The following is a 25,573-nucleotide window of genomic DNA, read 5'->3' on the forward strand; positions in this document are numbered from 1 at the left end:
AGCCGACGGCGTTTGGTATTTTGGGGCGTCAACACCTCGAATTCAAATTTCTTAAGGAACTACTATTGCCAATAGTGAAATCCGGCTTTAACTCCCAAACCGGGAACCCAATTCGAGCCGTGTCTTCTCCCAAAACTCTATTGTGTTTAGGCGGTCATGTGTGCCATGTTTCGTGCCAAACCGACGACGTTTGGTATTTCGGGGCGTCCACACCTCGAATTCAATTTTCATAAGGAACTACTTTTGCCTAGAGCGAAATCCAGCTCTAACTCCAAAATCGGGAACTCAATTGGAGTCCTGTCATCTCCTACAAGTTTCTCGTGCTTAGGCGGTCTTGTGCGCCAGGTTTCGGGCGAAACAGACGCCTTTTGGCAATTTCGGGGCGTCAACACCTCGAATTCAAGTTTCTTAAGGAACTAGTTTGCCTAGAGTGAAATCCGTCTCTAACTCTCAAACCGGGAACCCCATTGGAGTACCGTTTTCTCCCACAAGTCTCTCGTGCCTAGGTGGTCGTGTGTGTTAAGTTTCGTGTCAAGCCGACGCCGTTTGGTAATTTTGGGGCGCCAACACCTTAAATTTAAATTTCTTAAGGAACTAGCTTGCCTAGACCGAAATCCGGCTATAACTCCCAAACCGGGAACCCGATTCGAGCCCCGTCTTCTCCCATAAGTCTCTCGTGCCTAGGCAGTTGTGTGTGCCAAGTTTCTTGCCAAACCGACGCCGTGTGGCAATTTTGGGGCGTCAACGCCTCGAATTTAAATATCTTAAGGGACCAAATTGTCTAGACCGAAATCTGGCTCTTACTCCCAAACCGGGAACCCGATTGGAGCCCCCGTCTTCTCCTACAAGTCTCTCGTCTTTAGGCGGTCATGTGTGCCCAGTTTTGTGCCAAACCGACGGCGTTTGGTATTTTGGGGCGTCAACACCTCGAATTCAAATTTCTTGAGGAACTACTTTTGCCTAGAGTGAAATCCGGCTTTAACTCACAAACCGGGAACCCGATTGGAGCCGTGTCTTCTCCCAAAACTCTATTGTGTTTAGGCGGTCATGTGTGCCATGTTTCGTGCCAAACCGACGACGTTTGGTATTTCGGGGCGTCCACACCTCGAATTCAATTTTCGTAAGGAACTACTTTTGCCTAGAGCGAAATCCGGCTCTAACTCCAAAATCGGGAACTCAATTGGAGTCCTGTCATCTCCTACAAGTTTCTCGTGCTTAGGCGGTCTTGTGCGCCAGGTTTCGGGCAAAACAGACGCCTTTTGGCAATTTCGGGGCGTCAACACCTCGAATTCAAGTTTCTTAAGGAACTAGTTTGCCTAGAGTGAAATCCGTCTCTAACTCCCAAACCGGGAACCCCATTGGAGTACCGTTTTCTCCCACAAGTCTCTCGTGCCTAGGTGGTCGTGTGTGTTAAGTTTCGTGTCAAGCCGACGCCGTTTGGTAATTTTGGGGCGCCAACACCTTAAATTCAAATTTCTTAAGGAACTAGCTTGCCTAGACCGAAATCCGGCTATAACTCCCAAACCGGGAACCCGATTCGAGCCCCGTCTTCTCCCATAAGTCTCTCGTGCCTAGGCAGTTGTGTGTGCCAAGTTTCTTGCCAAACCGACGCCGTTTGGCAATTTTGGGGCGTCAACGCCTCGAATTTAAATATCTTAAGGGACCAAATTGTCTAGACCGAAATCTGGCTCTTACTCCCAAACCGGGAACCCGATTGGAGCCCCGTCTTCTCCCACAAGTCTCTCGTCTTTAGGCGGTCATGTGTGCCCAGTTTTTTGCCAAACCGACGGCGTTCGGTATTTTGGGGCGTCAACACCTCGAATTCAAATTTCTTGAGGAACTACTTTTGCCTAGAGTGAAATCCGACTTTAACTCACAAACCGGGAACCCGATTGGAGCCGTGTCTTCTCCCAAAACTCTATCGTGTTTAGGCGGTCATGTGTGCCAAGTTTCGTGCCAAACCCACGGCGTTTGGTATTTCGGGGCGTCCACACCTCGAATTCAATTTTCATAAGGAACTCCAAAATCGGGAACCGAATTGGAGTCCTGTCATCTCCTACAAGTTTCTCGTGCTTAGGCGGTCTTGTGCGCCAGGTTTCGGGCGAAACAGACGCCTTTTGGCGATTTCGGGGCGTCAACACCTCGAATTCAAATTTATTAACGAACTAATTTGCCTATAGTGAAATCTAGCTCTAACTCCCAAACCGGGAACCTGATTGGAGCCCCGTCTTCTCCCACAAGTTTCACGTGCCTAGGCGGTCGTGTGTGCCAAGTTTCGTGCGAAACCGACGCCTTTTGGCGCTTTTGGGACGTCAACACCTCGAATTTAAGTTTCTTAAGGAAGTAGCTTGCCTAGAGTGAAATCCGTCTCTAACTCCCAAACCGGGAACCCGATTGGAGTGGTAGTCTTCTCCCACAAGTCTCTCGTGCCTAGGCGGTCGTGTGTGTCAACTTTCGTGTCAAACCGACGCCGTTTGGTAATTTTGGGGCGTCAACACCTCGAATTCAAATTTCTTAAGGAACTAGCTTCCCTAGACCGAAATCCGGCTCTAACTCCCAAACCGAGAACCCAATTCGAGCCCCGTCTAGTCCCACAAGTCTCTCGTGCTTAGGAAGTCGTGTGTGCCAAGTTTCGTGCCAAACCGACGCCGTTTGGCGATTTTGGGGCGTCAACACCTCGTATTTAAATTTCTTAAGGGACCAAATTGTCTAGACCGAAATCTGGCTCTTACTCCCAAACCGGGAACCCGATTCGAGCCCCGTCTTCTCCAATAAGTCTCTCGTTCCTAGGCGGTCGTGTGTGCCAGGTTCGTGCCAATCGAACCCTGTTTGGTGATTTTAAGGTGTCAAAACCTCGAATTCAAATTTCTTAATGACCTAGGTTGCCTAGAGTGAAATCTGGCTCTAACTCCCAAATCGGGAGCCCGACTAGAGCCCCGTCTTCTCCCACAAGTCTCCCGTGTTTAGGCGGTCATGTGTGCCAAGTTTTGTGCCAAACCGACGGCGTTTGGTATTTTGGGGCGTCAACACCTCGAATTCAAATTTCTTAAGGAACTACTTTTGCCTAGAGTGAAATCCGACTCTAACTCCCAAACCGGGAACCCAATTGGAGTCCTATCTTCTCCTACAAGTTTCTTGTGCCTAGGCGGTCGTGTGTGCCAAGTTTCGTGCGAAACTGACGCCTTTTGGCGATTTTGGGGCGTCTACACCTCGAATTCAAGTTTCTTAAGGAACTAGTTTGCTTAAAGAGAAATCCGGCTCTAACTCCCAAATCGGGAACCCGATTGGAGCCGTGTCTTCTCCCACAACTCTATCGTGTTTAGGCGTTCATGTGTGCCAACTTTCGTGCCAAACCGACGCGTTTTAGCGATTTTGGGGCGTCAAAACCACGAATTCAAGTTTCTTAAGGAACTAGTTTTCCTAGAGTGAAATCCGGCTCTGACTCCCAAACCGGGAACCCGATTGGAGTACCGTCTTCTCCCAGAAGTCTAGGGACGAGAGACTTATGGGAGAAGACGGTACTCCAATCGGGTTCCCGGTTTCGGAGTTAAAGCCAGATTTCACTCTAGGCAAACTAGTTCCTTAAGAAACTTGAATTCGAGGTGTTGACGCCCCAAAATCTGTAAACGGCGTCTGTTTTGCACGAAACTTGGCACACACGACCGCCTAGGCACGAGAAACTTGTGGGAGAAGACAGGATTTGAATCGAGTTCCCGGTTTGGGAGTTAGAGCCGGATTTCGGCCGAGGCAAGCTAGTTCCTTAAGAAATTTGAATTCGAGGTGATGATGCCCCAAAATCACCACAACAGCGTCGGTTTGGCACGAAATTTGGCACGCACGACAGCCTAGGCACGAGAGACTTCTGGGAGAAGACGGTACTCCAATCGGGTTCCCGGTTTGGGAGTCAGAGCCGGATTTCACTCTAGGAAAACTAGTTCCTTAAGAAACTTGAATTCGAGGTTTTGACGCCCTAAAATCGCCAAAAGGCGTCGGTTTCGCACAAAACCTGCCACACACTACCGCCTAGGCACGAGAAACTTGTGGGAGAAGACAGGACTCCAATCGGGTTTCCTGTTTGGGAGTTAGAGCCGGATTTCACTTTAGGCAAACTAGTTCCTTAAGAAACTTGAATTCGAGGTGTTGACGCCCCATAATCGCCAAGGAATTGGGGTCACTGCTGTGGCAAAGGCACAGCAGTGACTGCTGTGCTTCATTTTGTGATGCATTATGGGATTATTTTTATGATCTGAACCGTTCATTTTGTAAGATTTGTTGAGTACTTCAAGCCTACCAACAATCATATTAATCGGATACCAATAACTATATGATTGATAACCAAAAAAACAAACAAGAAGTTTTTCTTTTGAAAAATAATATAAAAATATGCAATTCGATCATATAGTTGTTGATATCCGATTAATATGATTTTTGGTAGGCTTGAAGTACTCAACAAATCTTACAAAATGACGGTTCAGATCATAAAAATAATCCCATAATGCATCACAAAATGAAACACAGCAGTCACTGCTGTGCCTTTGCCACAGCAGTGACCCCAATTCCTTGGCGATTATGGGGCGTCAACACCTCGAATTCAAGTTTCTTAAGGAACTAGTTTGCCTAAAGTGAAATCCGGCTCTAACTCCCAAACAGGAAACCCGATTGGAGTCATGTCTTCTCCCACAAGTTTCTCGTGCCTAGGCGGTAGTGTGTGGCAGGTTTCGTGCGAAACCGACGCCTTTTGGCGATTTTAGGGCGTCAAAACCTCGAATTCAAGTTTCTTAAGGAACTAGTTTTCCTAGAGTGAAATCCGGCTCTGACTCCCAAACCGGGAACCCGATTGGAGTACCGTCTTCTCCCAGAAGTCTCTCGTGCCTAGGCTGTCGTGCGTGCCAAATTTCGTGCCAAACCGACGCTGTTGTGGTGATTTTGGGGCATCATCACCTCGAATTCAAATTTCTTAAGGAACTAGCTTGCCTAGGCCGAAATCCGGCTCTAACTCCCAAACCGGGAACCCGATTCAAATCCCGTCTTCTCCCACAAGTTTCTCGTGCCTAGGCGGTCGTGTGTGCCAAGTTTCGTGCAAAACAGACGCCGTTTGCAGATTTTGGGCCGTCAACACCTCGAATTCAAGTTTCTTAAGGAACTAGTTTGCCTAGAGTGAAATCCGGCTTTAACTCCGAAACCGGGAACCCGATTGGAGTACCGTCTTCTCCCACAAGTCTCTCGTCCCTAGGCGGTCGTGTGTGCCAAGTTTCGTGCCAGACCGACGCCGTTTGGTGATTTTGGGGCATCAGCACCTCGACTTCAAATTTCTTAACGAACTAGCTTGGCTAGACCGAAAACCGGCTCTAACACCCAAACCGGGAACCCGATTCGAGCCCTGTCTTCTCCCACAAGTCTCTCGTGCCTAGGCGGTCGTGTGTGCCATGTTTCGTGCAAAACCAACGCCGTTTGGCGATTTTGGGGCATCAACACCTCGAATTTAAATTTCTAAAGGGACCGAAATCCGGCTCTAACTCCCAAACCGGGAACCCGATTCGAGCCCCGTCTTCTCCCACAAGTCTCTCGTGCCTAGGCGGTCGTGTGTGCCAAGTTTCGTGCTAATCGAACCCCGTTTGGTGATTTTAAGGTGTCAAAACCTCGAATTCAAATTTATTAACGAACTAGTTTGCCTATAGTGAAATCTGGCTCTAACTCTCAAACCGGGAACCCGATTGGAGCCACGTCTTCTCCCACAAGTCTCTCGTGATTAGGCGGTCTTGTGTGCCAAGTTTTGTGCCAAACTGACGGCATTTGGTATTTTGGGCCGTCAACACCTCGAATTCAAGTTTCTCAAAAAATTAGTTTGCCTAGAGTGAAATCCGTCTCTAACTCCCAAACCGGGAACCCGATTGGAGTACCGTTTTCTCCCACAAGTCTCTCGTGCCTAGGTGCTCGTGTGCGTTAAGTTTCGTGTCAAGCCGACGCCGTTTGGTAATTTTGGGGCGTCAACACCTTGAATTCAAATTTCTTAAGGAACTAGCTTGCCTAGACCGAAATCCGGCTCTAACTCCCAAACCGGGAACCCGATTCGAGCCCCGTCTTCTCCCACAAGTCTCTCGTGCCTAGGCAGTTGTGTGTGCCAAGTTTCTTGCCAAACCGACGCCGTTTGGCAATTTTGGGGCGTCAACACCTCGAATTTAAATTTCTTAAGGGACAAAATTGTCTAGACCGAAATCTGGCTCTTACTCCCAAACCGGGAACCCGATTCGAGCCCCGTCTTCTCCCACAAGTCTCTCGTGCCTAGGCGGTCGTGTGTGCCAGGTTTCGTGCCAATCGAACCCCGTTTGGTGATTTTAAGGTGTCAAAACCTCGAATTCAAATTTCTTAACGAACTAGGTTGCCTAGAGTGAAATCTGGCTCCAACTCCCAAACCGGGAACCCGATTGGAGCCCCGTCTTCTCCCACAAGTCTCTCGTCTTTAGGCGGTCATGTGTGCCCAGTTTTGTGCCAAGCCGACGGCGTTTGGTATTTTGGGGCGTCAACACCTCGAATTCAAATTTCTTAAGGAACTACTATTGCCAATAGTGAAATCCGGCTTTAACTCCCAAACCGGGAACCCAATTCGAGCCGTGTCTTCTCCCAAAACTCTATTGTGTTTAGGCGGTCATGTGTGCCATGTTTCGTGCCAAACCGACGACGTTTGGTATTTCGGGGCGTCCACACCTCGAATTCAATTTTCATAAGGAACTACTTTTGCCTAGAGCGAAATCCAGCTCTAACTCCAAAATCGGGAACTCAATTGGAGTCCTGTCATCTCCTACAAGTTTCTCGTGCTTAGGCGGTCTTGTGCGCCAGGTTTCGGGCGAAACAGACGCCTTTTGGCAATTTCGGGGCGTCAACACCTCGAATTCAAGTTTCTTAAGGAACTAGTTTGCCTAGAGTGAAATCCGTCTCTAACTCTCAAACCGGGAACCCCATTGGAGTACCGTTTTCTCCCACAAGTCTCTCGTGCCTAGGTGGTCGTGTGTGTTAAGTTTCGTGTCAAGCCGACGCCGTTTGGTAATTTTGGGGCGCCAACACCTTAAATTTAAATTTCTTAAGGAACTAGCTTGCCTAGACCGAAATCCGGCTATAACTCCCAAACCGGGAACCCGATTCGAGCCCCGTCTTCTCCCATAAGTCTCTCGTGCCTAGGCAGTTGTGTGTGCCAAGTTTCTTGCCAAACCGACGCCGTTTGGCAATTTTGGGGCGTCAACGCCTCGAATTTAAATATCTTAAGGGACCAAATTGTCTAGACCGAAATCTGGCTCTTACTCCCAAACCGGGAACCCGATTGGAGCCCCGTCTTCTCCCACAAGTCTCTCGTCTTTAGGCGGTCATGTGTGCCCAGTTTTTTGCCAAACCGACGGCGTTCGGTATTTTGGGGCGTCAACACCTCGAATTCAAATTTCTTGAGGAACTACTTTTGCCTAGAGTGAAATCCGACTTTAACTCACAAACCGGGAACCCGATTGGAGCCGTGTCTTCTCCCAAAACTCTATCGTGTTTAGGCGGTCATGTGTGCCAAGTTTCGTGCCAAACCCACGGCGTTTGGTATTTCGGGGCGTCCACACCTCGAATTCAATTTTCATAAGGAACTCCAAAATCGGGAACCGAATTGGAGTCCTGTCATCTCCTACAAGTTTCTCGTGCTTAGGCGGTCTTGTGCGCCAGGTTTCGGGCGAAACAGACGCCTTTTGGCGATTTCGGGGCGTCAACACCTCGAATTCAAATTTATTAACGAACTAATTTGCCTATAGTGAAATCTAGCTCTAACTCCCAAACCGGGAACCTGATTGGAGCCCCGTCTTCTCCCACAAGTTTCACGTGCCTAGGCGGTCGTGTGTGCCAAGTTTCGTGCGAAACCGACGCCTTTTGGCGCTTTTGGGACGTCAACACCTCGAATTTAAGTTTCTTAAGGAAGTAGCTTGCCTAGAGTGAAATCCGTCTCTAACTCCCAAACCGGGAACCCGATTGGAGTGGTAGTCTTCTCCCACAAGTCTCTCGTGCCTAGGCGGTCGTGTGTGTCAACTTTCGTGTCAAACCGACGCCGTTTGGTAATTTTGGGGCGTCAACACCTCGAATTCAAATTTCTTAAGGAACTAGCTTCCCTAGACCGAAATCCGGCTCTAACTCCCAAACCGAGAACCCAATTCGAGCCCCGTCTAGTCCCACAAGTCTCTCGTGCTTAGGAAGTCGTGTGTGCCAAGTTTCGTGCCAAACCGACGCCGTTTGGCGATTTTGGGGCGTCAACACCTCGTATTTAAATTTCTTAAGGGACCAAATTGTCTAGACCGAAATCTGGCTCTTACTCCCAAACCGGGAACCCGATTCGAGCCCCGTCTTCTCCAATAAGTCTCTCGTTCCTAGGCGGTCGTGTGTGCCAGGTTCGTGCCAATCGAACCCTGTTTGGTGATTTTAAGGTGTCAAAACCTCGAATTCAAATTTCTTAATGACCTAGGTTGCCTAGAGTGAAATCTGGCTCTAACTCCCAAATCGGGAGCCCGACTAGAGCCCCGTCTTCTCCCACAAGTCTCCCGTGTTTAGGCGGTCATGTGTGCCAAGTTTTGTGCCAAACCGACGGCGTTTGGTATTTTGGGGCGTCAACACCTCGAATTCAAATTTCTTAAGGAACTACTTTTGCCTAGAGTGAAATCCGACTCTAACTCCCAAACCGGGAACCCAATTGGAGTCCTATCTTCTCCTACAAGTTTCTTGTGCCTAGGCGGTCGTGTGTGCCAAGTTTCGTGCGAAACTGACGCCTTTTGGCGATTTTGGGGCGTCTACACCTCGAATTCAAGTTTCTTAAGGAACTAGTTTGCTTAAAGAGAAATCCGGCTCTAACTCCCAAATCGGGAACCCGATTGGAGCCGTGTCTTCTCCCACAACTCTATCGTGTTTAGGCGTTCATGTGTGCCAACTTTCGTGCCAAACCGACGCGTTTTAGCGATTTTGGGGCGTCAAAACCACGAATTCAAGTTTCTTAAGGAACTAGTTTTCCTAGAGTGAAATCCGGCTCTGACTCCCAAACCGGGAACCCGATTGGAGTACCGTCTTCTCCCAGAAGTCTAGGGACGAGAGACTTATGGGAGAAGACGGTACTCCAATCGGGTTCCCGGTTTCGGAGTTAAAGCCAGATTTCACTCTAGGCAAACTAGTTCCTTAAGAAACTTGAATTCGAGGTGTTGACGCCCCAAAATCTGTAAACGGCGTCTGTTTTGCACGAAACTTGGCACACACGACCGCCTAGGCACGAGAAACTTGTGGGAGAAGACAGGATTTGAATCGAGTTCCCGGTTTGGGAGTTAGAGCCGGATTTCGGCCGAGGCAAGCTAGTTCCTTAAGAAATTTGAATTCGAGGTGATGATGCCCCAAAATCACCACAACAGCGTCGGTTTGGCACGAAATTTGGCACGCACGACAGCCTAGGCACGAGAGACTTCTGGGAGAAGACGGTACTCCAATCGGGTTCCCGGTTTGGGAGTCAGAGCCGGATTTCACTCTAGGAAAACTAGTTCCTTAAGAAACTTGAATTCGAGGTTTTGACGCCCTAAAATCGCCAAAAGGCGTCGGTTTCGCACAAAACCTGCCACACACTACCGCCTAGGCACGAGAAACTTGTGGGAGAAGACAGGACTCCAATCGGGTTTCCTGTTTGGGAGTTAGAGCCGGATTTCACTTTAGGCAAACTAGTTCCTTAAGAAACTTGAATTCGAGGTGTTGACGCCCCATAATCGCCAAGGAATTGGGGTCACTGCTGTGGCAAAGGCACAGCAGTGACTGCTGTGCTTCATTTTGTGATGCATTATGGGATTATTTTTATGATCTGAACCGTTCATTTTGTAAGATTTGTTGAGTACTTCAAGCCTACCAACAATCATATTAATCGGATACCAATAACTATATGATTGATAACCAAAAAAACAAACAAGAAGTTTTTCTTTTGAAAAATAATATAAAAATATGCAATTCGATCATATAGTTGTTGATATCCGATTAATATGATTTTTGGTAGGCTTGAAGTACTCAACAAATCTTACAAAATGACGGTTCAGATCATAAAAATAATCCCATAATGCATCACAAAATGAAACACAGCAGTCACTGCTGTGCCTTTGCCACAGCAGTGACCCCAATTCCTTGGCGATTATGGGGCGTCAACACCTCGAATTCAAGTTTCTTAAGGAACTAGTTTGCCTAAAGTGAAATCCGGCTCTAACTCCCAAACAGGAAACCCGATTGGAGTCATGTCTTCTCCCACAAGTTTCTCGTGCCTAGGCGGTAGTGTGTGGCAGGTTTCGTGCGAAACCGACGCCTTTTGGCGATTTTAGGGCGTCAAAACCTCGAATTCAAGTTTCTTAAGGAACTAGTTTTCCTAGAGTGAAATCCGGCTCTGACTCCCAAACCGGGAACCCGATTGGAGTACCGTCTTCTCCCAGAAGTCTCTCGTGCCTAGGCTGTCGTGCGTGCCAAATTTCGTGCCAAACCGACGCTGTTGTGGTGATTTTGGGGCATCATCACCTCGAATTCAAATTTCTTAAGGAACTAGCTTGCCTAGGCCGAAATCCGGCTCTAACTCCCAAACCGGGAACCCGATTCAAATCCCGTCTTCTCCCACAAGTTTCTCGTGCCTAGGCGGTCGTGTGTGCCAAGTTTCGTGCAAAACAGACGCCGTTTGCAGATTTTGGGCCGTCAACACCTCGAATTCAAGTTTCTTAAGGAACTAGTTTGCCTAGAGTGAAATCCGGATTTAACTCCGAAACCGGGAACCCGATTAGAGTACCGTCTTCTCCCACAAGTCTCTCGTCCTTAGGCGGTCGTGTGTGCCAAGTTTCGTGCCAGACCGACGCCGTTTGGTGATTTTGGGGCATCAGCACCTCGACTTCAAATTTCTTAACAAACTAGCTTGGCTAGACCAAAAACCGGCTCTAACACCCAAACCGGGAACCCGATTCGAGCCCTGTCTTCTCCCACAAGTCTATCGTGCCTAGGCGGTCGTGTGTGCCAAGTTTCGTGCAAAACCAACGCCGTTTGGCGATTTTAGGCCATCAACACCTCGAATTTAAATTTCTAAAGGGACCGAAATCCGGCTCTAACTCCCAAACCGTGTGTGCCAAGTTTCGTGCTAATCGAACCCCGTTTGGTGATTTTAAGGTGTCAAAACCTCGAATTCAAATTTATTAACGAACTAGTTTGCCTATAGTGAAATCTGGCTCTAACTCTCAAACCGGGAACCCGATTGGAGCCCCGACTTCTCCCACAAGTCTCTCGTGATTAGGCAGTCATGTGTGCCAAGTTTTGTGCCAAACTGACGGCATTTGGTATTTTGGGCCGTCAACACCTCGAATTCAAGTTTCTCAAGAAATTAGTTTGCCTAGAGTGAAATCCGTCTCTAACTCCCAAACCGGGAACCCGATTGGAGTACCGTTTTCTCCCACAAGTCTCTCGTGCCTAGGTGGTCGTGTGTGTTAAGTTTCGTGTCAAGCCGACGCCGTTTGGTAATTTTGGGGCGTCAACACCTTGAATTCAAATTTCTTAAGGAACTAGCTTGCCTAGACCGAAATCCGGCTCTAACTCCCAAACCGGGAACCCGATTCGAGCCCCGTCTTCTCCCACAAGTCTCTCGTGCCTAGGCAGTTGTGTGTGCCAAGTTTCTTGCCAAACCGACGCCGTTTGGCAATTTTGTGGCGTCAACACCTCGAATTTAAATTTCTTAAGGGACAAAATTGTCTAGACCGAAATCTGGCTCTTACTCCCAAACCGGGAACCCGATTCGAGCCCCGTCTTCTCCCCACAAGTCTCTCGTGCCTAGGCGGTCGTGTGTGCCAGGTTTCATGCCAATCGAACCCCGTTTGGTGATTTTAAGGTGTCAAAATCTCGAATTCAAATTTCTTAACGAACTAGGTTGCCTAGAGTGAAATCTGGCTCCAACTCCCAAACAGGGAACCCGATTGGAGCCCTGTCTTCTCCCACAAGTCTCTCGTCTTTAGGTGGTCATGTGTGCCCAGTTTTGTGCCAAGTCGACGGCGTTTGGTATTTTGGGGCGTCAACACCTCGAATTCAAATTTCTTAAGGAACTACTTTTGCCAAAAGTGAAATCCGACTTTAACTCCCAAACCGGGAACCCAATTCGAGCCGTGTCTTCTCCCAAAACTCTATTGTGTTTAGGCGGTCATGTATGCCAAGTTTCGTGCCAAACCGACGACGTTTGGTATTTCGGGGCGTCCACACCTCGAATTCAATTTCCATAAGGAACTACTTTTGCCTAGAGCGAGATCCAGCTCTAACTCCAAAATCGCGAACCCAATTGGAGTCCTGTCATCTCCTACAAGTTTCTCGTGCTTAGGCGGTCTTGTGCGCCAGGTTTCGGGCGAAACAGACGCCTTTTGGCAATTTCGGGGCGTCAACACCTCGAATTCAAGTTTCTTAAGGAACTAGTTTGCCTAGAGTGAAATCCGTCTCTAACTCCCAAACCGGAAACCCCATTGGAGTACCGTTTTCTCCCACAAGTCTCTCGTGCCTAGGTGGTCGTGTGTGTTAAGTTTCGTGTCAAGCCGACGCCGTTTGGTAATTTTGGGGCGTCAACACCTTAAATTCAAATTTCTTAAGGAACTAGCTTGCCTAGATCGAAATCCGGCTATAACTCCCAAACCGGGAACCCGATTCGAGCCCCGTCTTCTCCTACAAGTCTCTCGTGCCTAGGCAGTTGTGTGTGCCATGTTTCTTGCCAAACCGCCGCCGTTTGGCAATTTTGGGGCGTCAACACCTCGAATTTAAATATCTTAAGGGACCAAATTGTCTAGACCGAAATCTGGCACTTACTCCCAAACCGGGAACCCGATTGGAGCCCCGTCTTCTCCCACAAGTCTCTCGTCTTTAGGCGGTCATGTGTGCCCAGTTTTGTGCCAAACCGACGGCGTTTGGTATTTTGGGGCGTCAACACCTCGAATTCAAATTTCTTGAGGAACTACTTTTGCCTAGAGTGAAATCCGGCTTTAACTCACAAACCGGGAACCCGATTGGAGCCGTGTCTTCTCCCAAAATTCTATCGTGTTTAGGCCGTCATGTGTGCCAAGTTTCGTGACAAACCCACGGCGTTTGGTATTTCGGGGCGTCCACACCTCGAATTCAATTTTCATAAGGAACTCCAAAATCGGGAACCGAATTGGAGTCCTGTCATCTCCTACAAGTTTCTCGTGCTTAGGCGGTCTTGTGCGCCAGGTTTCGGGCGAAACATACGCCTTTTGGCGATTTCGGGGCGTCAACACCTCGAATTCAAATTTATTAACGAACTAATTTGCCTATAGTGAAATCTAGCTCTAACTCCCAAACCGGGAACCTGATTGGAGCCCCGTCTTCTCCCACAAGTTTCATGTGCCTAGGCGGTCGTGCGTGCCAAGTTTCGTGCGAAACCGACGCTTTTTGGCGATTTTGGGACGTCAACACCTCGAATTTAAGTTTCTTAAGGAAGTAGCTTGCCTAGAGTGAAGTCCGTCTCTAACTCCCAAACCGGGAACCCGATTGGAGTACCGTCTTCTCCCACAAGTCTCTCGTGCCTAGGCGGTCGTGTGTGTCAACTTTCGTGTCAAACCGACGCCGTTTGGTAATTTTGGGGCGTCAACACCTCGAATTCAAATTTCTTAAGGAACTAGCTTGCCTAGGCCGAAATCCGGCTCTAACTCCCAAACCGAGAACCCAATTCGAGCCCCGTCTAGTCCCACAAGTCTCTCGTGCTTAGGAAGTCGTGTGTGCCAAGTTTCGTGCCAAACCGACGCCGTTTGGCGATTTTGGGGCGTCAACACCTCGTATTTAAATTTCTTAAGGGACCAAATTGTCTAGACCGAAATCTGGCTCTTACTCCCAAACCGGGAACCCGATTCGAGCCCTGTCTTCTCCCATAAGTCTCTCGTTCCTAGGCGGTCGTGTGTGCCAGGTTCGTGCCAATCGAACCCTGTTTGGTGATTTTAAGGTGTCAAAACCTCGAATTCAAATTTCTTAATGACCTAGGTTGCCTAGAGTGAAATCTGGCTCTAACTCCCAAATCGGGAGCCCGACTAGAGCCTCGTCTTCTCCCACAAGTCTTTCGTGTTTAGGCGGTCATGTGTGCCATGTTTTGTGCCAAACCGACGGCGTTTGGTATTTTGGGGCGTCAACACCTCGAATTCAAATTTTTTAAGGAACTACTTTTGCCTAGAGTGAAATCCGGCTCTAACTCCCAAACCGGGAACCCAATTGGAGTCCTATCTTCTCCCACAAGTTTCTCGTGCCTAGGCGGTCGTGTGTGCCAAGTTTCGTGCGAAACTGACGCCTTTTGGCGATTTTGGGGCGTCTACACCTCGAATTCAAGTTTCTTAAGGAACTAGTTTGCCTAAAGAGAAATCCGGCTCTAACTCCCAAATCGGGAACCCGATTGGAGCCGTGTCTTCTCCCACAACTCTATCGTGTTTAGGCGTTCATGTGTGCCAAGTTTCGTGCCAAACCGACGCGTTTTAGCGATTTTGGTACCACGAATTCAAGTTTCTTAAGGAACTAGTTTTCCTAGAGTGAAATCCGGCTCTGACTCCCAAACCGGGAACCCGATTGGAGTACCGTCTTCTCCCAGAAGTCTCTCGTGCCTAGGCGGTCGTGTGTGCCAGGTTTCGTGCCAATCGAACCCCGTTTGGTGATTTTAAGGTGTCAAAGCCTCGAATTCAAATTTCTTAACGAACTAGGTTGTCTAGAGTGAAATCTGGCTCCAACTCCCAAACGGGGAACCCGATTAGAGCCCCGTCTTCTCCAATAAGTCTCTCGTTCCTAGGCGGTCGTGTGTGCCAGGTTCGTGCCAATCGAACCCTGTTTGGTGATTTTAAGGTGTCAAAGCCTCGAATTCAAATTTCTTAATGACCTAGAGTGAAATCTGGCTCTAACTCCGAAATCGGGAGCCCGACTAGAGCCCCGTCTTCTCCCACAAGTCTCTCGTGTTTAGGCGGTCATGTGTGCCAAGTTTTGTGCCAAACCGACGGCGTTTGGTATTTTGGGGCGTCAACACCTCGAATTCAAATTTCTTAAGGAACTACTTTTGCCTAGAGTGAAATCTGGCACTAACTCCCAAACCGGAAACCTAATTGGAGTTCTGTCTTCTCCCACAAGTTTCTCGTGCCTAGGCGGTCGTGTGTGCCAAGTTCCGTGCGAAACCGACGCCTTTTGGCGATTAAGACTTGGGGTCACTGCTGTGGCAAATGCACAGCAGTGACTGTTGTGCTTCATTTTGTGATGTATTATAGGCTTATTTTTATGATCTGAACCGTCATTTTGTAAGATTTGTTGAGTACTTCAAGCCTACCAAAAATCATATTAATCGGATATCAACAACTATATGATTGATAACCAAAAAAACAAACAAGAAGTTTTTCTTTTGAAAAATAATATAAAAATATGCAATTCGATCATATAGTTATTGGTATCCGCTTAATATGATTTTTGGTAGGCTTGAAGTACTCAACAAACCCTACAAAATGAACGGTTCAGATCATAAAAATAATCCCATAATGCATCACAAAATGAAGCACAATAGTCACTGCTGTGCCTTTGCCACAGCAGTGACCCCAATTCCTTGGCGATTATGGGGCGTCAACACCTCGAATTCAAGTTTCTTAAGGAGCTAGTTTGCCTAAAGTGAAATCCGGCTCTAACTCCCAAACAGGAAACCCGATTGGAGTGCTGTCTTCTCCCACAAGTTTCTCGTGCCTAGGCGGTAGTGTGTGGCAGGTTTCGTGCGAAACCGACACCTTTTGGCGATTTTAGGGCGTCAAAACCTCGAATTCAAGTTTCTTAAGGAACTAGTTTTCCTAGAGTGAAATCCGGCTCTGACTCCCAAACCGGGAACCCGATTGGAGTACCGTCTTCTCCCAGAAGTCTCTCGTGCCTAGGCTGTCGTGCGTGCCAAATTTCCTGCCAAACCGACGCTGTTGTGGTGATTTTGGGGCATCATCACCTCGAATTTAAATTTCTTAAGGAACTAGCTTGCCTAAGCCGAAATACGGCTCTAACTCCCAAACCGGGAACCCGATTCAAAACCCGTCTTCTCCCACAAGTTTCTCGTGCCTAGGCGGTCGTGTGTGCCAAGTTTCGTGCGAAACAGGCGCCGTTTGCAGATTTTGGGGCGTCAACACCTCGAATTCAAGTTTCTTAAGGAATTAGTTTGCCTAGAGTGAAATCCGGCTTTAACTCCGAAACCGGGAACCCGATTGGAGTACCGTCTTCTCCCACAAGTCTCTCATCCCTAGGCGGTCGTGTGTGCCAAGTTTCGTGCCAGACCGACGCCGTTTGGTGATTTTGGGACATCAGCACCTCGACTTCAAATTTCTTAACGAACTAGCTTGGCTAAACCGAAAACCGGCTCTAACACCCAAACCGGGAACCCGATTCGAGCCCTGTCTTCTCCCACAAGTCTCTCGTGCCTAGGCGGTCGTGTGTGCCAAGTTTCGTGCAAAGCCAACGCCGTTTGGCGATTTTGGGGCATCAACACCTCGAATTTAAATTTCTAAAGGGATCGAAATCCGGCTGTAACTCCCAAACCGGGAACCCGATTCGAGCCCCGTCTTCTCCCACAAGTCTCTCGTGCCTAGGCGGTCGTGTGTGCCAAGTTTCGTGCTAATCGAACCCCGTTGGGTGATTTTAAGGTGTCAAAACCTCGAATTCAAATTTATTAATGAACTAGTTTGCCTATAGTGAAATCTGGCTCTAACTCTCAAATCGGGAACCCGATTGGAGCCCCGTCTTCTCCCACAAGTCTCTCGTGATTAGGCGGTCTTGTGTGCCAAGTTTTGTGCCAAACTGATGGCATTTGGTATTTTGGGGTGTCAACACCTCGAATTCAAATTTTATAAGGAACTACTTTTGCCTAGAGTGAAATCCGGCTTTAACTCCCAAACCGGGAACCCAATTGGAGTCCTGTCTTCTCCCACAAGTTTCACGTGCCTAGGCGGTCGTGTGTGCCAAGTTTCGTACGAAACTGACGCCTTTTGGCGATTTTTGGGCGTCAACACCTCGAATTCAAGTTTCTCAAGAAATTAGTTTGCCTAGAGTGAAATCCGTCTCTAACTCCCAAACCGGGAACCCGATTGGAGTACCGTTTTCTCCCACAAGTCTCTCGTGCCTAGGTGGTCGTGTGTGTTAAGTTTCGTGTCAAGCCGACGCCGTTTGGTAATTTTGGGGCGTCAACACCTTGAATTCAAATTTCTTAAGGAACTAGCTTGCCTAGACCGAAATCCGGCTCTAATTCCCAAACCGGGAACCCGATTCGAACCCCGTCTTCTCCCACAAGTCTCTCGTGCCTAGGCAGTTGTGTGTGCCAAGTTTCTTGCCAAACCGACGCCGTTTGGCAATTTTGAGGCGTCAACACCTCGAATTTAAATTTCTTAAGGGACAAAATTGTCTAGACCGAAATCTGGCTCTTACTCCCAAACCGGGAACCCGATTCGGGCCCCGTCTTCTCCCACCCAAACCGGGAACCCGATTCGGGCCCCGTCTTCTCCCACAAGTCTCTCGTACCTAGGCGGTCGTGTGTGCCAGGTTTCGTGCCAATCGAACCCCGTTTGGTGATTTTAAGGTGTCAAAACCTCGAATTCTGGCTCCAACTCCCAAACCGGGAACCCGATTGGAGCCCCGTCTTCTCCCACAAGTCTCTCGTTTTTAGGCGGTCATGTGTGCCCAGTTTTGTGCCAAACCGACGGCGTTTGGTATTTTGGGGCGTCAACACCTCGAATTCAAATTTCTTAAGGAACTACTTCTGCCAAGAGTGAAATCCGGCTTTAACTCCCAAACCGGGAACCCAATTCGAGCCGTGTCTTCTCCCAAAACTCTATTGTGTTTAGGTGGTCATGTGTGCCAAGTTTCGTGCCAAACCGACGATGTTTGGTATTTCGGGGCGTCCACACCTCGAATTCAATTTTCATAAGGAACTACTTTTGCCTAGAGCGAAATCCGGCTCTAACTCCAAAATCGGGAACCCAATTGGAGTCCTGTCATCTCCTACAAGTTTATCGTGCTTAGCCGGTCTTGTGCGCCAGGTTTCGGGCGAAACAGACGCCTTTTGGCAATTTCGGGGCGTCAACACCTCGAATTCAAGTTTCTTAAGGAACTAGTTTGCCTAGAGTGAAATCCGTCTCTAACTCCCAAACCGGGAACCCCATTGGAGTACCGTTTTCTCCCACAAGTCTCTCGTGCCTAGGTGGTCGTGTGTGTTAAGTTTCGTGTCAAGCCGACGCCGTTTGGTAATCTTAAGGAACTAGCTTGCCTAGACCGAAATCCGGCTATAACTCCCAAACCGAGAACCCGATTCGAGCCCCGTCTTCTCCTACAAGCCTCTCGTGCCTAGGCAGTTGTGTGTGCCAAGTTTCTTGCCAAACCGACGCCGTTTGGCAATTTTGGGGCGTCAACACCTCGAATTTAAATATCTTAAGGGACCAAATTGTCTAGACCGAAATCTGGCTCTTACTCCCAAACCGGGAACCCGATTGGAGCCCCGTCTTCTCCCACAAGTCTCTCGTCTTTAGGCGGTCATGTGTGCCCAGTTTTGTGCCAAACCGACGGCGTTTGGTATTTTGGGGCGTCAACACCTCGAATTCAAATTTCTTGAGGAACTACTTTTGCCTAGAGTGAAATCCGGCTTTAACTCACAAACCGGGAACCCGATTGGAGCCGTGTCTTCTCCCAAAACTCTATTGTGTTTAGGCCGTCATGTGTGCCAAGTTTCGTGCCAAACCGACGGCGTTTGGTATTTCGGGGCGTCCACACCTCGAATTCAATTTTCATAAGGAACTCCAAAATCGGGAACCGAATTGGAGTCCTGTCATCTCCTACAAGTTTCTCGTGCTTAGGCGGTCTTGTGCGCCAGGTTTCGGGCGAAACATACGCCTTTTGGCGATTTCGGGGCGTCAACACCTCGAATTCAAATTTATTAACGAACTAATTTGCCTATAGTGAAATCTAGCTCTAACTCCCAAACCGGGAACCTGATTGGAGCCCCGTCTTCTCCCACAAGTTTCACGTGCCTAGGCGGTCGTACGTGCCAAGTTTCGTGCGAAACCGACGCCTTTTGGCGATTTTGGGACGTCAACACCTCGAATTTAAGTTTCTTAAGGAAGTAGCTTGCCTAGAGTGAAATCCGTCTCTAACTCCCAAACCGGGAACCCGATTGGAGTACCGTCTTTTCCCACTAGTCTCTCGTGCCTAGGCGGTCGTGTGTGTCAACTTTCGTGTCAAACCGACGCCGTTTGGTAATTTTGGGGCGTCAACACCTCGAATTCAAATTTCTTAAGGAACTAGCTTGCCTAGGCCGAAATCCGGCTCTAACTCCCAAACCGAGAACCCAATTCGAGCCCCGTCTAGTCCCACAAGTCTCTCGTGCTTAGGAAGTCGTGTGTGCCAAGTTTCGTGCCAAACCGACGCCGTTTGGCGATTTTGGGGCGTCAACACCTCGTATTTAAATTTCTTAAGGGACCAAATTGCCTAGACCGAAATCTGGCTCTTACTCCCAAACCGGGAACCCGATTCGAGCCCCGTCTTCTCCCATAAGTCTCTCGTTCCTAGGCGGTCGTGTGTGCCAGGTTCGTGCCAATCGAACCCTGTTTGGTGATTTTAAGGTGTCAAAACCTTGAATTCAAATTTCTTAATGACCTAGGTTGCCTACAGTGAAATCTGGCTCTAACTCCCAAATCGGGAGCCCGACTAGAGCCCCGTCTTCTCCCACAAGTCTCTCGTGTTTAGGCGGTCATGTGTGCCAAGTTTTGTGCCAAACCGACGGCGTTTGGTATTTTGGGGTGTCAACACCTCGAATTCAAATTTCTTAAGGAACTACTTTTGCCTAGAGTGAAATCCGCCTCTAACTCCCAAACCGGGAACCCAATTGGAGTCCTATCTTCTCCCACAAGTTTCTTGTGCCTAGGCGGTCGTGTGTGCCAAGTTTCGTGCGAAACTGACGCCTTTTGACGATTTTGGGGCGTCTACACCTCGAATTCAAATTTCTTAAGGAACTAGTTTGCCTAAAGAGAAATCCGGCTCTAACTCCCAAATCGGGAACCCGATTGGAGCCGTGTCTTCTCCCACAACTGTATCGTGTTTAGGCGTTCATGTGTGCCAAGTTTCGTGCCAAACCGACGCGTTTTAGCGATTTTTGGACCACGAATTCAAGTTTCTTAAGGAACTAGTTTTCCTAGAGTGAAATCCGGCTCTGACTCCCAAACCGGGAACCCGATTGGAGTACCGTCTTCTCCCAGAAGTCTCTCGTGACTAGGCGGTCGTGTGTGCCAGGTTTCGTGCCAATCGAACCCCGTTTGGTGATTTTAAGGTGTCAAAGCCTCGAATTCAAATTTCTTAACGAACTAGGTTGCCTAGAGTGAAATCTGGCTCCAACTCCCAAACGGGGAACCCGATTCGAGCCCCGTCTTCTCCAATAAGTCACTCGTTCCTAGGCGGTCGTGTGTGCCAGGTTCGTGCCAATCGAACCCTGTTTGGTGATTTTAAGGTGTCAAAGCCTCGAATTCAAATTTCTTAATGATCTAGAGTGAAATCTGGCTCTAACTCCGAAATCGGGAGCCCGACTAGAGCCCCGTCTTCTCCCACAAGTCTCTCGTGTTTAGGCGGTCATGTGTGCCAAGTTTTGTGCCAAACCGACGGCGTTTGATATTTTGGGGCGTCAACACCTCGAATTCAAATTTCTTAAGAAACTACTTTTGCCTAGAGTGAAATCTGGCACTAACTCCCAAACCGGAAACCTAATTGGAGTTCTGTCTTCTCCCACAAGTTTCTCGTGCCTAGGCGGTCGTGTGTGCCAAGTTTCGTGCGAAACCGACGCCTTTTGGCGATTATGGGGCGTCAACACCTCGAATTCAAGTTTCTTAAGGAACTAGTTTGCCTAAAGTGAAATCCGGCTCTAACTCCCAAACAGGAAACCCGATTGGAGTCCTGTCTTCTCCCACAAGTTTCTCGTGCCTCGTGCCTAGGCGGTAGTGTGTGGCAGGTTTCGTGCGAAACCGACGCCTTTTGGCGATTTTGGGGCGTCAAAACCTCGAATTCAAGTTTCTTAAGGAACTAGTTTTCCTAGAGTGAAATCCGGCTCTGACTCCCAAACCGGGAACCCGATTGGAGTACCGTCTTCTCCCAGAAGTCTCTCGTGCCTAGGCTGTCGTGCGTGCCAAATTTCATGCCAAACCGACGCTGTTGTGGTGATTTTGGGGCATCATCACCTCGAATTCAAATTTCTTAAGGAACTAGCTTGCCTAGGCCGAAATCCGGCTCTAACTCCCAAACCAGGAACCCGATTCAAATCCCGTCTTCTCCCACAAGTTTCTCGTGCCTAGGCGGTCGTGTGTGCCAAGTTTCGTGCAAAACAGACGCCGTTTGCAGATTTTGGGGAGTCAACACTTCGAATTCAAGTTTCTTAAGGAACTAGTTTGCCTAGAGTGAAATCCGGCTTTAACTCCGAAACCGGGAACCCGATTGAAGTACCGTCTTCTCCCACAAGTCTTTCGTGCAAAACAGACGCCGTTTGCAGATTTTGGGGAGTCAACACTTCGAATTCAAGTTTCTTAAGGAACTAGTTTGCCTAGAGTGAAATCCGGCTTTAACTCCGAAACCGGGAACCCGATTGGAGTACCGTCTTCTCCCACAAGTCTCTCGTCCCTAGGCGGTCGTGTATGCCAAGTTTCGTGCCAGACCGACGCCGTTTGGTGATTTTGGGGCATCAGCACCTCGACTTCAAATTTCTTAACGAACTAGCTTGGCTAGACCGAAAACCGGCTCTAACACCCAAACCGGGAACCCGATTCGAGCCCTGTCTTCTCCCACAAGTCTCTCGTGCCTAGGCGGTCGTGTGTGCCAAGTTTCGTGCAAAACCAACGCCGTTTGGCGATTTTGGGCCATCAACACCTCGAATTTAAATTTCTAAAGGGACCGAAATCCGGCTCTAACTCCCAAACCGGGAATTCGATTCGAGCCCCGTCTTCTCCCACAAGTCTCTCGTGCCTAGGCGGTCGTGTGTGCCAAGTTTCGTGCTAATCGAACCCCGTTTGGTGATTTTAAGGTGTCAAAACCTCGAATTCAAATTTATTAACGAACTAGTTTGCCTATAGTGAAATCTGGCTCTAACTCTCAAACCGGGAACCCGATTGGAGCCCCGTCTTCTCCCACAAGTCTCTCGTGCCTAGGCGGTCGTGTGTGCTAAGTTTCGTGCAAAACCAACGCCGTTTGGCGATTTTGGGGCATCAACACCTCGAATTTAAATTTCTGAAGGGACCGAAATCCGGCTCTAACTCCCAAACAGGAAACCCGATTCGAGCCCCGTCTTCTCCCACAAGTCTCTCGTGCCTAGGCGGTCGTGTGTGCCAAGTTTCGTGCTAATCGAACCCCGTTTGGTGACTTTAAGGTGTCAAAACCTCAAATTCAAATTTATTAACGAACTAGTTTGCCTATAGTGAAATCTGGCTCTAACTCTCAAACCGGGAACCCGATTGGAGCCCCGTCTTCTCCCACAAGTCTCTCGTGATTAGGCGGTCTTGTGTGCCAAGTTTTGTGCCAAACTGACGGCGTTTGGTATTTTGGAGTGTCAACACCTCGAATTCAAATTTTTGAAGGAACTACTTTTGCCTAGAGTGAAATCCGGCTCTAACTCCCAAACCGGGAACCCAATTGGAGTTCTGTCTTCTCCCACAAGTTTCACGTGCCTAGGCGATCGTGCGTGCCAAGTTTCGTGCGAAACTGACGCCTTTTGGCGATTTTGAGGCGTCAACACCTCGAATTCAAGTTTCTTAAGGAACTAGTTTGCCTAGAGTGAAATCCGTCTCTAACTCCCAAAACCGGGAACCGGATTGGAGTACCGTTTCTCCCACAAGTCTCTCGTTAGGGGTGAGCATGGTCCGGATTGGACCGGATTGGGGTAAAACCAGGACCAATCTGTTATCTACGGTTCTTGAAAAATTGGAACCAATCCAATCCGTTTAAATCATGGAACCAATCCGAACCAATCCATTTAAATACGGATTGGATCGGTTTAGGACCACGGATTCACATAATTAAATAACAAAAATATATATATATAACACTTTAATTTCATAAAAATATAAACATAGCGCTATATCATTTCCATAATAGCAACATGTTTTTCTATAATAGTGACATACTGTTCTTGAATTTAAACAACCATAAGAAAATACAAACAAAAGTAATAAAATAAGATATTATACGATTTTAGGTTTGAGTTTAGATTTTATATAGAATAAGAGAAGATACTATGGGGGAGGATGTATAATAAAAATATAGACTATTTGTATACGGTTCGGATCGGTTCCAATCCGGAACCGTGGGGTTCAATCCGGAACCAATCCGTGGACTACGGATTTTTAATTCTTCAATCCGGAACCGAACCGCGGATTCAAAAAACCAATCCAAACCTATCGGATTGGACTGGACTGGATCGGATTACGGATTTCACGGATTCCTTGCTCAGCCCTATCTCTCGTGCCTAGGTGGTCGTGTGTGTTAAGTTTCGTGTCAAGCCAACGCCGTTTGGTAAAGAGAATCAAATTTTACAGATATAAGTTGAGAATTCAAACAACTAAATTTGGCACAATTAATATGTATATATGTAAATATATACCATATATTATGTATGTAAAATTACTAACCTTGTCAATTGTGGCGAAAATGGACATGTTCTTGAAATCCCTGGACCTGAGCCGTGACCTCCCAATCCCCAGCCGCCGAATCAGCGCAGACGACATCACTCACATGGTACAATGATGTTGGAACCAACGTTTCATAAGGCTCATTAAGGGTGATGACAGCGCCAACACCAAGCTGCTTCAACTGCAAAACATCCTTAGGGAATGGAACCGCCCCCAGCAGAAGATACTGTTTAAAAATCAAAATAGAAATAAAAACTCAAATCAATAAATCTTGATCCCTTTAATTTAAGCTCACATTCCATCAGTGCACCAAGAACACCAAGAAAATGAAATGTAAAGTAGTTGCATTGGTCAAAGTTTCACGAAGCTCTTCATTTTCTCCAATTCAGATAATCAGAATTCTAAGAATAACAGGCCCCATTATCCCATCTTTTTCCTACATTTTCTCCAGTAACTTAAATGCAAAGGAATTCTATTTTCTCAACAACCAAATGAATCATGAAGAACAATTTTAAAGCTCTACTGAACTACTTCACTTTTCAATTTTTTTTGTTTTGTTTTGTTTTTTTTTTTTCCAGCAACCAAACAGATCAAAGAAAAACAACTCCAGAAACTATTACATACAGTGACAGTCATACGTGGTCTTTATTTTCTCTAGTAACTGAAATACATAGGAATTCTATTTTCTCAACAACCAAATGGATCGAGAAGAACAATTCCAAAAAGCTACTAAACTACCCATTAAAACAACACAAAAAATCCTTCTTTTTCTTTGTAGTCCTCCATTTTCCCAGCAACCAAACAGATCAAACAAAAACAACTCCAGAAATTAAAACATAGAGCAACAATCACAGTGATACAAACACAAGACCAAAGCAAACACAAAAAACAGATACAACAACATACACAAATATACATACATATATATATATATATATATGAAGGGACTTAGAACCAAAACCCGATCAATTTGGTCCCACCATCTGAACTCAGCTTGAATCTTGTTCCGGAAAACATTGTACAGAAGGGTCGGGTAGAACAGGATCCGAGACCCAGCTCCGACTAGCGCTCTCTTTGCATCGACCCGAACAATCATTCTTCCAGAAATCACTGTGATTGTAACTCCTTCCATCAGATTCAACCTCGTCCAACTCTTCGATCTTCATGTCACCGATCGCAACAGAAATTCAAACAAAACCACAACACTAACTCCGATTCTGATCAAGACAACCGCGAAACCTCTAAAACCTAATGATTCGATAATTGGGGATGGAATTTGAGTGGTTGAAAAACCCTAAATCGAATTGGGTGAAAAATACATTGATCGGAATCGGAAAAAAGTGGATTCAAGTGTAAGGAGACGGAAGAATTGCATGCGGATGTGAGCCTAATCGTAATGAGGAGAGCGGAGGATAGAAAGATGTAAGAGGAACATTTGTCTCCGTTGCAATTTTGTGAGAGAAATGTACCGTTGGGAGGGGGGCGGTGGTGAATATAGCCGTTGTTGGGTTGGGAGAATACAAAACAATAACAATTAGGGCGCTGTGATCCCTAGAGTGAATGAGATAGGGCGTTGTGATCCCTAGAGTGAATGAGATGATCCGACAATGTGTCTCACTAATGGAAGGTTGAGATTAATTTTTGTCAAAACGATATCGTTTTGGTGGAGGAAAATTATAAAAAAAAAATAATGAAGAAAAAAAAAATGTGAACAGAATGAGAAAGAAGAAGAAGAAGAAGAAGAAGCTACTTACCCAAAAAGAATAAGAAAGAAGCTTCAAACGGTATCATCATCATGGATTTTGATCTGTGAGATCTAAATAAATAAAAAAGAAGATTAAATTGATTCGATAATAAGATTGTTTCAGATCTGTATCATCATCATCATC

General features: G+C 47.4%; 1 protein-coding gene across 3 annotated transcripts in view; it reads right to left on the bottom strand.

The window, feature by feature from the left end:
* The window catches only part of LOC145801261 (putative E3 ubiquitin-protein ligase XBAT31), a 113,029-nt gene extending 87,756 nt beyond the window's left edge, over window positions 1-25,273 (bottom strand). Inside the window, exons 1-2 of one of the 3 annotated variants that reach the window (XM_082892059.1) lie at window positions 24,665-25,273; window positions 23,685-23,910 (exon numbers count right to left, since the gene is read on the bottom strand). In XM_082892059.1, the coding sequence (XP_082748185.1) occupies window positions 23,685-23,780 (96 nt within the window). In that variant the 5' untranslated portion in view covers window positions 23,781-23,910; window positions 24,665-25,273. Of the gene's footprint in view, window positions 1-23,684; window positions 23,911-24,604 lie in introns of all 3 variants that reach the window. The other 2 variants (XM_082892057.1, XM_082892058.1) reach the window with 2 other exon arrangements.
* Between the last annotated feature and the right edge of the window lie 300 nt (window positions 25,274-25,573).

Source organism: Camellia sinensis, chromosome 10, assembly GCF_055761805.1.
Source record: "Camellia sinensis isolate YWXY chromosome 10, ASM5576180v1, whole genome shotgun sequence".
Taxonomy (NCBI): domain Eukaryota; kingdom Viridiplantae; phylum Streptophyta; class Magnoliopsida; order Ericales; family Theaceae; genus Camellia; species Camellia sinensis.